The following is a 12,178-nucleotide window of genomic DNA, read 5'->3' on the forward strand; positions in this document are numbered from 1 at the left end:
TGTTCTTTGCTAGTACAAATACTTCGTTACATTCCATTACATTACATTGGGGTGTGTGTGGTGTATTGTGTGTGTGTGTGTGTGTGTGTGTGTGTGTGTGTGTGTGTGTGTGTGTGTGTGTGTGTGTGTGTGTGTGTGTGTGTGTGTGTGTGTGTGTGGTGTGTGGTGTGTGGTGTATTGTGTGTGTGTGTGTGTGTGGTGTATTTTGTGTGTGTGTGTGTGTGTGTGTGTGTGTGTGTGTGTGTGTGTGTGTGTGTGCACTGAGTGCCCCCTCCATCCAGCTAAGGACCTGCACTCCCAGGGATCAACCTGGCCTCTCCTTCAAGCTGAATTCCTCCATCACTGTGACACACTCACAGTCTCTCAGCCTCACTCTCTTTCTCTATCTCATCATTTCTCTTCCTCTCTGCATCTCCATGTCTCAGTCCCTCTCTCCATCTCTCAGTCCCTCTCTCCAGGCTGACTTCACTTCTTCTCATTCACTCTCCTCCTCTGTCTCTCCCTCCTCATTAACTCTTGTGCTCCCTTTCTCTCTCTTTCTCTCTTCCCCTTGTTTACTTCTGCGCCAGCTCTCTCTTTCTCTCTCTCTCTCTCTCTTTCTCTCTCTGTCTCTCTCTTTCTCTCCCCCTTGTTTACTTCTGCTCCAGCTCTCTCTCCTAACCCAGTTGAATTGTATCTCTCAGTGCATTGCCACACAGAACTGATTATATAGGAATCGATTAGTCTCGGTGCAGAATAACCCTTTTTCTCTTTTCTCTTTCACACTCGTCGTCCGTACCCTGATCTCTCTGTCTCATCTATCATATGCCCCCCCCCCCCCCCCCATACGATGATTGAATCAATGCTCCTTATGGCCACTAAAGAGGCTTTTTATCACCTTGTCATCTATTTATCCGCTGCTGTTTCCCCCTCTCTGTGTGTTTGTGTTGTGACCCGGGGCGGGGGCTGGTGCTGGTACCAGAGCCTCCCTCCCTCCCTGTCCGGGCGCTGAGATGGATGGTCCCTGGCTGTGTTGGGAAGCCCTTCTTCGTTCACCATTTTTCGATTCAGTCCTTCTGTGCCTTGCTGCACTGTGCTTCCAGACTAGTCTCTGTCAGTGGCTGTCTCTCTCTCTCTGTCTGTCTCTCTCTCTCTCTCTCTGTCTCTTTTTAAATCCCCACTGTCGGCCCCCTCTCTCGATCTCTTTCTCTCCTCCTCATATCTTTGTGATGGCACTTCCACACCAGGGAGATGGTGTGTTATTGATCCAGCTCAGTAAGACACAAATACGATATCCTCCTAATCCAGTTCACAACAACCCTGCTGCCCCCACCATCATTTCCCCACTCCACTCTCTCCCTCTGTCTATCCGTCTCTCTTTCCGTCTCTCTCTCTCTCGCTCTCTCCCTCTGTATCCGTCTCTTATCTGTTTCTCTGTCTCTCTGTCTGTCTCCCTCTCTTTTTCAGTGCTGTGAAAAGGACAGGCATCCTCCTCTTAATTATCTCTCATGACACCTCTCCTCTCCTCTCCTCTCCTCTCCTCTCCTCTCCTCCCTTAGTTTATGCTCACGCTACGCTGGCATGACCACATGTACCCCAGCATAGCTAAACTAAAGAATAAATTGTAGTTTTTTAGTGAAGTGAGTGATACAGAACTAAATGATTCATTATGATCTCAAGACGATGTAGTCTTAACTCAGCTCCTCTCTATCTTCTGACGGTGTAGTCCTAACCCAGCTCCTCTCTATCTTCTGACGGTGTAGTCTTAACCCAGCTCCTCTCTATCTTCTGATGGTGTAGTCTTAACCCAGCTCCTCTCTATCTTCTGACGGTGTAGTCTTAACCCAGCTCCTCTCTATCTTCTGACGGTGTAGTCTTAACCCAGCTGTTCTCTATCTTCTGACGGTGTAGCCTTAACCCAGCTCCTATCCTTCTGACGGTGTTGTCCTCTTAACCCAGCTCCTCTCCTTCTGACGGTGTAGTCTTAACCCAGCTCCTCTTCTTCTGAAGGTGTAGTCTTAACCAAGCTCCTCTCCTTCTGACGGTGTTGTCCTCTTAACCCAGCTCCTCTCCTTCAGACGGTGTAGTCTTAACCATGCTCCTATCCTTCATCTGACGGTGTAGTCTTAACCCAGCTCCTCTCCTTCATCTGACGGTGTAGTCCTCTTAACCCAGCTCCTCTCTATCTTCTGATGGTGTAGTCCTCCTAACCCAGCTCCTCTCCTTCTGACGGTGTAGTCCTAACCCAGCTCCTCTCCTTCATCTGACGATGTAGTCTTAACTCAGCTCCACTCTATCTTCTGACGGTGTAGTCTTAACCCAGCTCCTCTCTATCTTCTGACGATGTAGTCTTAACTCAGCTCCACTCTATCTTCTGACAGTGTAGTCTTAACCCAGCTCCTCTCTATCTTCTGACGGTGTAGTCTTAACCCAGCTCCACTCTATCTTCTGATGGTGTAGTCCTAACCCAGCTCCTCTCCTTTATCTGACGGTGTAGTCCTAACTCAGGTTTTCTCCATCTTCCTCCACAGCCACCATGAAGCAGGTGGCCCGCACTGTGGCCAAAGTGGAGCTGTCCGACCATGTGTGCGATGTGGTGTTTGCCCTGTTTGACTGTGATGGTAAGTGTGTGTGTGTGTGTGTGCGTTTCCACGTACACACCAATCACCTCAAGCCAAAGTATTGAGTGTTTATCAACATGATTTGAAAGTGTCCACTGAAAGATTCTGGCCATCTTAATATATAACACTCTCTCTCTCCTGTGCTCTGTCTCTCTTTCTTTCTTTCATTCTCACTCACTCACACTCACTCTCTCTTTCTCTCTCTCTGTGTCTCTCTTTCTTTCTCACTCACACACTCTCTCTCTATCTTTCTGTGTCTCTCTTTCTTTCTCACTCTCTCTCTCTCTCTCTCTCTTGCTCTTTCTTTCTCACACACTCTCTCTCTGTCTCTCCTTTTTCCTCCTTCTCTCTCCCTCTCTCCGTCTCTCTTTCTCTCCCTCTCCCTCTCTCTCTCTTTCTCACACACTCTCCCTCTGTCTTTCTCACACACACACCCCACACAGGCAACGGTGAGCTGAGTAATAAGGAGTTCATCGCCATCATGAAGCAGAGGCTGATGCGTGGCCTGGAGAAGCCTAAAGACATGGGCTTCACACGGCTGGTGCGCGCCATGGTGAAGTGTGCCCAGGACACCGCCTGGGACTTCGCCACGCCCAAAACACACTAGTGCCCGGAGAGAGAGGGAGGGAGAGAGAGAGAGAGAGAGAAAGAGAGAAAGAGAGGGAGAGAGAGAGAGAGGAGTGGTAAGAGGATAAAAGAAGAGGATGAAGAGGAGGAGGAGGAGATGAGATGATGGGCTAAGGGGAGGACGGCGAGGAGGAGAAACCCGAAAGAGTGCCAAAGGCGTCCTGGCATCAGCAAAGCCCTTCTCTCTCTCTCTCTCTCTCTCCCTCCCTCTCTGTCTATCTCTCCTCCCAGATATAAATAAATCATTCTGCTAAGGAACTCATTAAGATGCCACCCCTGATAGGGCTGATCAATCATGCACGCGTGCGTACCACAGCAAGAAACTCTGCCCAGCTCCACCTCCAGCTCCACCGCCGCAGCCGCAGCCGCCCCGCCTGCCAACACCACCAGCGTGGCGCAGTGTGTCTGCGGGGGAACTGGAGAGGCCGTGGCGGTGAAAGGACAGCTAACGGGGGGTTGTGCATTGTGATGAGTGATGTGACTTTGCAGCAGTGTAATGCTTGTATTTATCCCAGCTTAGTTGACTTCACTTTCCCGGTTAAACCGGCCTACAAACATGGCGCCACGAAAACACAAAAACATCACTTCTTTTAACACTCCGTTTCATCGTCATGAGTTGACTTCTCTCCTATTACTCATATGGTTTCATATGCCTGGATATTGTCCCTTATATTTACTTTACATGAATGGGCCCATAGAGTCTTATAATTATTATTATTATTATTATTATCAGATTATTCAACCCTATATATTCCTCTACAGATGTATATGTTAGCCATAAGAACTGTGACTGCGGAGCTGCTGTTGTCTCCTGTGTCTGCTCTGATGTCATCGGCTCCAGCCGTACACATGGCCCTATGATAATCTAGTCCTGCGAAAGTTTGTTATGCCTGAGAGTGACTTTGTAGAGATTCATGTAAAAAGAATGCTAAACTAAAAGATGATTTTTTTTCACAACTCAACTGAGTCCCAATCTCTTCATATAAGGTCATTGCATTTTGAACAGCCCTGTTACACGTTCGCAAACACACACACACACACACACACACACTCACACACATACACACGCCTCTGCAATCTCACAGGTACATTATGATAACGTAGATAAATACAAGGTGTTGCAAGGAGTGTGTGTTTAAGTAAAGTGTTGCCCGAGGCAGCACAAAAGTGTGTGTGTGTGTGTGTGTGTGTGTGTGTGTGTGTGTGTGTTTGAGAGAGGGAGGCAGTTAATGTGTGGGCAACGAGAGTCAGCACTTTCCTCTAATTGGAATGGACAGGAGGGGCGGCCTTCATCCTCTTTCAATCTCAAGGATGGGGATCCGTCTTCTACATAAACACACACTGGCCAACGCCAACACAGGGAATGAAAGGTATGAACACAATAAATGCCTCTCTTCTCAACTAGCTTGTGTACTAGCTTATGTAACCACGGTAACTGACCCTGCTCTGACAAGAGAAGGCAGTGAAGCCCTATCTAGCAGGGGAAAAGAATGGAGTCTTATTCTACTGTTTCCCTCGTACTAAATAGGAGACTTCCTGCATCAATAAACTAAACCAACTGTATCTGAGGTCAATATTTATAATCTAACAGCAATTCCAAAGCCTAAATATTGATGGCGCAACCAGTAAATTATACCTCCCTCACAAACAAATATGAAACGGTCTGTTGGTTTTTAAGGTCTTACATTCTTCCCTCTATGGCTCGAAGCACTATTTTGTGTGTGTGTGTGTGTGTGTAAAATGTATTCCAGAATCGATTAGTGTCTGTTGCTAGCACCTCTCTTAGTGTTGGGGAGTGAGGTTTATTTACTGCATAGCAATGTACCCACTGGCTACTGTTACACACACACACACACACACACACACACTCACACACACACACGCACACAAAAGCATGTCTCTTAAGGTGTTGGGGAGTGAGGTTTATTTACTGCACAGCACTGTACCCACTGGCTACTGTTACACACACACACACACACACAAAAGCATGTCTCTTAAGGTGTTGGGGAGTGAGGTTTACTCACTCACAGCACTGCACCCCCTGAGCCTCACTCCCATCCAGGTCAGGGCACCAATACACATGGCCCTATGATAACCTGTGTTGTGTAAACAAGCACAGTCCCGCACCAACTCGAACTCCAACCTCATCCCTAGTAGGCAGGAGTGCTGGCTAAAACACCATGGGATCCCTGGAAGGGCCTCAGCGTGTGTGTGTGTGTGTGTGTGTGTGTGTGTGTGTGTGTGTGTGTGTGTGTGTGTGTGTGTGTGTGTGTGTGTGTGATGTAATCCCTGTAAGGGCTACCATTGATGCTGTGACCCAGAGTGGACAGATCAGCCCACCTCCCCAACAGACCTCTCTAGCCCAGCCGTGACTGACATGACATGCAGGTGGTTTAAATAGGGGGAAGCAACACCGGTGCGAGGACCTGGCGAGTGACAGATCACCAGCATTGACTGGCAGGACTCTGCACACCTGTGTCGGCTTGAGAAACGTTGGCTTGTGGAAATATTTCAATTAGAGTGATTAATGTAACTGTATTCAGACTATCTGAATAGTTACCCATATTGTGTATTCTGAATATGTAATGCAGATACATCTATTATGTTACTGCTCATAAGCAAAACACTTGTTGGACTAAATGAGATGAGCTGAAAACACTAGTCTGCCCTGGGTACAAACCTCTTGGGCTTGACTCAGGCTAACGGAGGCGTTTCTTCAGGCCTCTTTGCCAATGAAAGGGCCACAGTGCCAGTCTGCAGCCCTGATCTGGGTCAAGGTCAGTACGCCACTGGGGCATGCCTAACAAGCGCTGTTTACCTCACCGCTAAAACCTTTAAGACAGCAGTGGAGTGCAGAACAGTCTTCCCCCCCAAGAACCATGACCTATTAGCCCAGGGCAGATGGAAAAGAACAAGAAAGGCTTCCGCAACAAACGCTTGGCAGGGTTCCAGGTCTGACTGGGGCCTACTGTGTGAAGGACTCTCTCCTGTTCCTGACCCCAGAGCAGTGAGGCCAGTGGGAGAGGCCATTATTTTGGACCGTACTGTTAAAAAGAGATACTAGATACAATCAAGACAATCTTCTAAGCCACCTCAACTCTGTTAGGTCAGGTGATTACCAGCAGTGCCCTGCAGGGGTAGCGAATAATTCTTCAGAAGGTCAACGTTCAGATTTTAGAGTGGAATTATGGGTGCGGCTCATGTACATTAAGTGAGGTCATCACATCGAGAGAGGCCTTGGGAGACATCGCACTTTCCAGTGAATCTGGGCACTGTTAACGTCACTGCCCAGGAAGTGTGTGCACTTCTCCCCTCCCTCTGTCCCCTCCTCCTCCTCCTCTGCCACCTCCTCCCTCCTCCTTCTCCTCCTCGTGGAACAGGCAGGTGTGAGACTCCAGCACCTTCATTAGCGCTCACAGTCCCAGGAGGCTTCCTCAACGGAACTAATCAGAGGGAAAAATACTGAGCGCTCATATTAAGGTGTTCCGTCTCAGACATAACAAGCAGACACACATCAGAAGACATGCGCCGTCTCAGACATGTACCCTCTCAGACGTGTGCCCTCTCAGACATAACAAGCAATCAGCAACAAGAACAGATGCGTGGAGTTTCTGTCTTTCACCTTTAATTGATGCTGAATATAACAAGAGAGAGTAAGAAAGAGACAGTACAACACTGTGGTTGTGACAGTAAAATTAATATCTAACTAAAACAGAATGGCTTCGTAAGTCCATGGTAAGGGGATGGCTCATTATCAAGATATGCTTGTACCGGGTACTTGGTCACTGAGAGAACCTCTGCTAGTAGTCAAACCTATCTATAGCAAACCTATGGCTTCTGGAGGTGAGCAGTGTTTGCCACCGTATCCCAGGTATGCAAGCTGTCTAATAAATACATTCAGTATGGAAAACAGAAGCATTAAGATTCTCTGGGAGACACTGGGACCTAACTTGCTTATTTATCTAAAACAGAAATCACAGTTTGGGATCTGCACATCATAATAAAACATTCAACCATTTCAAAATAAGAAAGCAGACAAACAGTACAACCAATTGTAGGTTATGAAGGCAAAACGTGGACTAACATTGACCCTTGACTCATAAAGCATAAACTAAGACGCAAAATAAACTTGTATAAAATTAAATCACTCCATTCAAGCGAGGATATCCAAGACTCCCGAGGGCTCAATTTCCCTTAAGAAAAAAGAAAAAAAACTAATACATTTCCAATCATCCATTTGACGTCATTCAAACAGCAATCTTTCCTTCTGCCTCCATCTGGTGGACAAGTGCCATTACTGCACCCAGCCCAGTTCACTCACTGTCGAACTTGATGTAGTCTACAGTTTGGGAGATGGCCCCGCCTGCGTAGCTACCTCGCTTCTTCTTGGTCTTCTCGTGGCCGAACGATTTGTCCTTGGTGAATCTGAGCACATTATTGGCCTTCTGGCCCCAGTCACCAGTAGATCCTCTCTGGACACGGAAATAAAATCAACAGATTAAAACTATGATCCAAAACGCAGCACATTTGTACATAAATAAGCATTATTTCCCATTACACATTAACAAAGTGGAGACGTCCACTCGACAGCCAGAGTACATGGATAACAGTTATCTGCCAGACAAGGGTCCACCTCAATATCCTCTTCTCTTATTCTTCCGAAAAGGGGGAAAAGATACAAGTTATTAATCCATATTTCCACACCACCTCAAAAACTTTAACCAAAGATCTACTGGCCAAAACGCCAAGGACCCATGAGGGGAAAAAGCTTTTCTAATTTTATGTTAAAAAGGTGTCTGACATGGCATATAAATACATCATACACAATGTAGAATTGTCTCATCTGGCACAAATAAACCAGAGGATTTTGGAGCTGGAGATGGAGCTGGGGTCTTCTTAGTGGCGGGGGCTACAGAGTCCCAGCTGCTTTCCACTGCTGCTGTAGCCTTAGAGGGTGGAGCAGCAGCCTTCACAGGTGTGGCCTTTGCAGGTGTGGTTGCTGCAGCTGCAGGCTTCTTGGCTGGAGCCTCCTCCTCCTCGTCAGAGCTGTCACTGTCCGAGCTGCTTTCTGCTGCCTTAGCGGGTGGAGCAGCAGCCTTCGCAGGTGTGGGCTTCGCAGGTGTGGTTGCTGCAGCTGCAGGCTTCTTGGCCGGTGGCGCCTCCTCATCTTCAGTGCTATCGGAGTCTGAGCTGCTTTCTGCTGCCTTGGCAGCCGCTGCTGCAGGCTTGGGTGCAGGTTGAGACTCCTCTTCAGAGCTGTCAGAGTCTAAACATCACATCAGTACACATGCACACGTTAAGGACAGTGCACAGACCTTTTGCAATGTAAACAGGACCAACTTTCTCCTAGCCTTTAGTGGTAAAACTATAGTAACATCAGCATTAATAAAAAATCTGCAGGATAAAAAACATCTTGAACTCCTTTTTACAGATCTGACCACTCGCTCAGCTGAATTTGAAGAATCTTCCTTCTTGGCTGGTGGAGCATTAGCAGGGATGGTCTTGGCCGGTCGCTTCCTCTTCCTCTGAGCTGGAGGAAGAGGACGATTCCTCTGGCACTGTGCGGAGCTTTGGCAGGGGTGGTCATGGCAGAGGTAGTTTTCGCGGCTGGAGCTTCATCTTCCTCATCCTCAGAGCTGGACGACGAAGAGTCTTTCTCTGCTGCATGGGCAGTGGCCTAAGCCGGAGTGGCCTCTGCAGGTGGAGCCTCGTCCTCTAAGATGGAGCTGTCTGAGGAGTCTTCCTCAGCTGCAGGAGGCTTCGCTGGGCGGCCTGGGACTGGGCTGCAGCTCCTCTTCCTCATCCTCTGAGTTGGAGGAGGATGATGACTCTTCCTCTTAAGCAGGTGGGGCTTTGGCTGCTGGTGCAGCAGGTGCTGGAGCTGCTTTAGCTGCAGCCTTTGGCTCTTCCTCTTCCTCGTCCTCGGAGCTGGCGTCTGAAAGGGCAGAGTCTCATTAGGATGCTTTGGAGCATTTCAGATGGAGGGTGAACAGTAGCATTTACGCTTAACAAAAAGCAACAGGGAAAGTGCCCTTTGCAAATTAGACCGCCGGACTCAGTGGTTCGGATACAAATCACCTCATTGACATTTCAGAGCACAAGTCTATTCATTTCCATTACGTCTCGCAACACAATAACTTACAATGAAGCGCACATTTAAGATATACAATTACCCTTGACATTCTGCCAGGTAAGTAGCCCTGGCCTTCAGAAAACAAGTAATGGGATACTCCATATTCGTAGTCTGCTAGTGTTTTAAAGAACTCTTCGAGCATAGAAGGACTCAAATATGAGATTTGCAGTAAGGGAATGTAATTATTTATATGGGCCATTCTACCGAATTGGTGCAAAGTCAGGTCGGAAATATTTTGATTTTTTTTATGTTTCATTCCCAAAACTTTGTCCGTATGTATATTGTACCATATCTAAAGTACACTTATCTAGTAAAAGAACAGTCAATTTTTATATTGTATTTTCAGAATGTGTTGGAATGTTTTTCCTCTTCCAAAAATTGTCACTACCGAAACATCACATTTACTATAGTAAAAAAGTATTATTATTGACCTGTTCAGATTGTGTTTCCTTCCCTTCTCTGAAGAGTATTTTTACAAATATTTCTTGAAGGTTTTCACAATGAAATCCATAAAAATGAATTTTTTACCAAATTTTCAAGTTCAATTTATACAATTCATCAAAATCTAAGTGCAATATTTCTTTGTAAAATGCTAAATACTGATCATATTGATTCCAGAGTTGTTCATTGATGAAATTGAACATACATTAATCCAATCAGTATCATAACATTTTAGTTGATTACTCAATATACTTAATTTTTTACAAAACATCCTGTGTTTCGGTAGTGCTGCACTGTTTCGGTAGTGACATCCAGTGTTTCGGTAGTGACTGCACTGTTGGATGGATGTTCATTTCTCTCCCAAAATCTTCCAAAAGGTGCTCTGGGCCGGCCTTTAGTCCACACAACACATTTATTTAAAAATTATGGGATTGAACTACTTACCAATTCATTTTGTCACTACCGAAATCATCTGGTCACTACCATATGTTTCGGTAGTGACTGTTTCGGTAGTGACAATTCTAGCTAACTTTAAGCATAAATAAAGAATTCTAACAAGCACACGGCATGCAAACACATCTTTGAAGAGGTGAACACACATACAAACATAAGATTTTCCATGAAACCCCAAAAGGTTTACTTAATTGAAGAAAACATGCGTTTCGGTAGTGACAATTCTTAAGGTTACACGTCGATTTTCAGACTTTGGAACACATTTATATAAAAACTATGGGATTTAGCTACTTACCATTCAACCATGAGGGTCAGAGATGCAGTGTCACTGCATGGTCAAAAATGCAGAGTCGTGGCTAAAACACAGGCTCAGCCAATGGACTAAAACTCTTGTGTTTCGGTAGTGACATGAAAACTAGGGACATGATTTTTTGAGTATAGAAAATTGATTTAAAAATTAAACCCACAATAAATCTAAATATTCCAAGTTCTGTTTCAACCCAATCATAAAGATCTTTGAAATTAAATCATTGAAAAAAATCTAAAAAAAATTGAAAAGTGTTATTTAAAGGCATTGAAATTTAGATGTCAGGGTTGGGGACAGCTACTTCCCAATAGAAAGTACCCTATAAATGATGATTTTGTATATATTTAGCTTATCACTATCTCATGTAATGCATTGGGTTTATATAGACCATAACATTTTCTAATTAAATATCTATGCCTAAATACCTAATTGTTTTGTAAATAGTTTTTATTGTTGAGGGACTGCATATTACACGAATTCGGTAGAATGGCCCATATACTTCATTTTCCAAACTGGACTCATCTTTCTTAGCAGCAGCAGCAGGCTTAGGGGGAGGCGTCTTGGCAGGGGCTGTTTTATCTGAGAGAAGAACAGAATTACAAAACAGGCAACAGCTACACCAGGGCACCTGCAACAGAGAGCTTGTAGTTCAGTTCCTACCAGCAGCAGGTGCTTTCTTCTCATCCTCCTCTATAACACTGCTGTCCGAAGAGTCCTCCTCTTTTGCTTTGGCCTTGTTGCCCCCTGCTGACGTGGCGTTACTTTTCACGGAGGACGGGGGAGGGACTGCACTGTACTGCCCTAAACAATAAAGAAGACATTCGATTGACTTTTCAAAATCCCATACTTTCATCTGTGTACAAACAGACACATATATCAGATCACATACATCTACATAGTTGCCCACAGTGCCTGAAGACAATCATGAACTCAGCCAGAAGGCAGATGAGGAGGAACCCTGATCCTGGTGTCCGTAAAAAGAACAAAACCAACAAAGCTGAGCAAGGCCAAAAGAGATTAAACCGCCCGGGCAGTCTTATTAGCAAATTCCCTGGTCTACCTTACCTGATTTGTTATTGATCCCACTTCGCCCTCTGCTGGTGCATTAAGGAAATAGAGGCCCCGCGTCCAAATGGCATGTTTAATTAAATACTTTTGCATTCCCTCGCAATACCTTTGTGTTTCCTTCCTCAATGGATCCCTTAGATCACTGCAATGCTTTATTTAAGTGAACTCGACCATTCTAAGTACTCGTTTAAGTTTAAGGTGGGAATATTTTTTTGATGGTGAGAATTGTTTTTGAGCTACCTTTGGGTTTAACATTAAAAAGACAATTCTACCCACCAGAAACAAAATTCCAACCATGACTCTTATGGTTCTCCGTAGAATAGCAACGCTCTTTGTGTTCTTATTTCTCGGGAAAGGTTGTATGTCTCCAGGGGCATGAAACCATAGACATGTCTATGCATGAAACGGCAACTCGTCACCTCTCACTCTTCTAGCAATGTCTGACGAAGTAGATCTGTGTTTGATTACTTACGTCTTGTGTTTCCAACACAGATTTGCGGAACAGAGGTTTTGAAAAAGGACACCAGGAGGAGTGGACCAGAGCTGTTT

The 12,178-nt window shown here is 45.5% G+C and overlaps 1 protein-coding gene across 2 annotated transcripts in view; it reads left to right on the plus strand.

Annotated features, from left to right (window-relative positions):
• micu1 (mitochondrial calcium uptake 1) overlaps positions 1-4,184 on the plus strand; it is a 57,029-nt gene extending 52,845 nt beyond the window's left edge. For both annotated transcript variants that reach the window (XM_080848457.1, XM_080848458.1), the window contains 2 exons: positions 2,511-2,600; positions 3,044-4,184. In XM_080848457.1, coding sequence (XP_080704583.1) covers positions 2,511-2,600; positions 3,044-3,207 — 254 coding nt within the window. In that variant the 3' untranslated portion in view covers positions 3,208-4,184. The remainder of the gene's footprint in view (positions 1-2,510; positions 2,601-3,043) is intronic.
• Positions 4,185-12,178: the final 7,994 nt, after the last annotated feature.

This window comes from Sprattus sprattus, assembly GCF_963457725.1.
Source record: "Sprattus sprattus genome assembly, chromosome: 12".
Taxonomy (NCBI): Eukaryota; Metazoa; Chordata; class Actinopteri; order Clupeiformes; family Clupeidae; genus Sprattus; species Sprattus sprattus.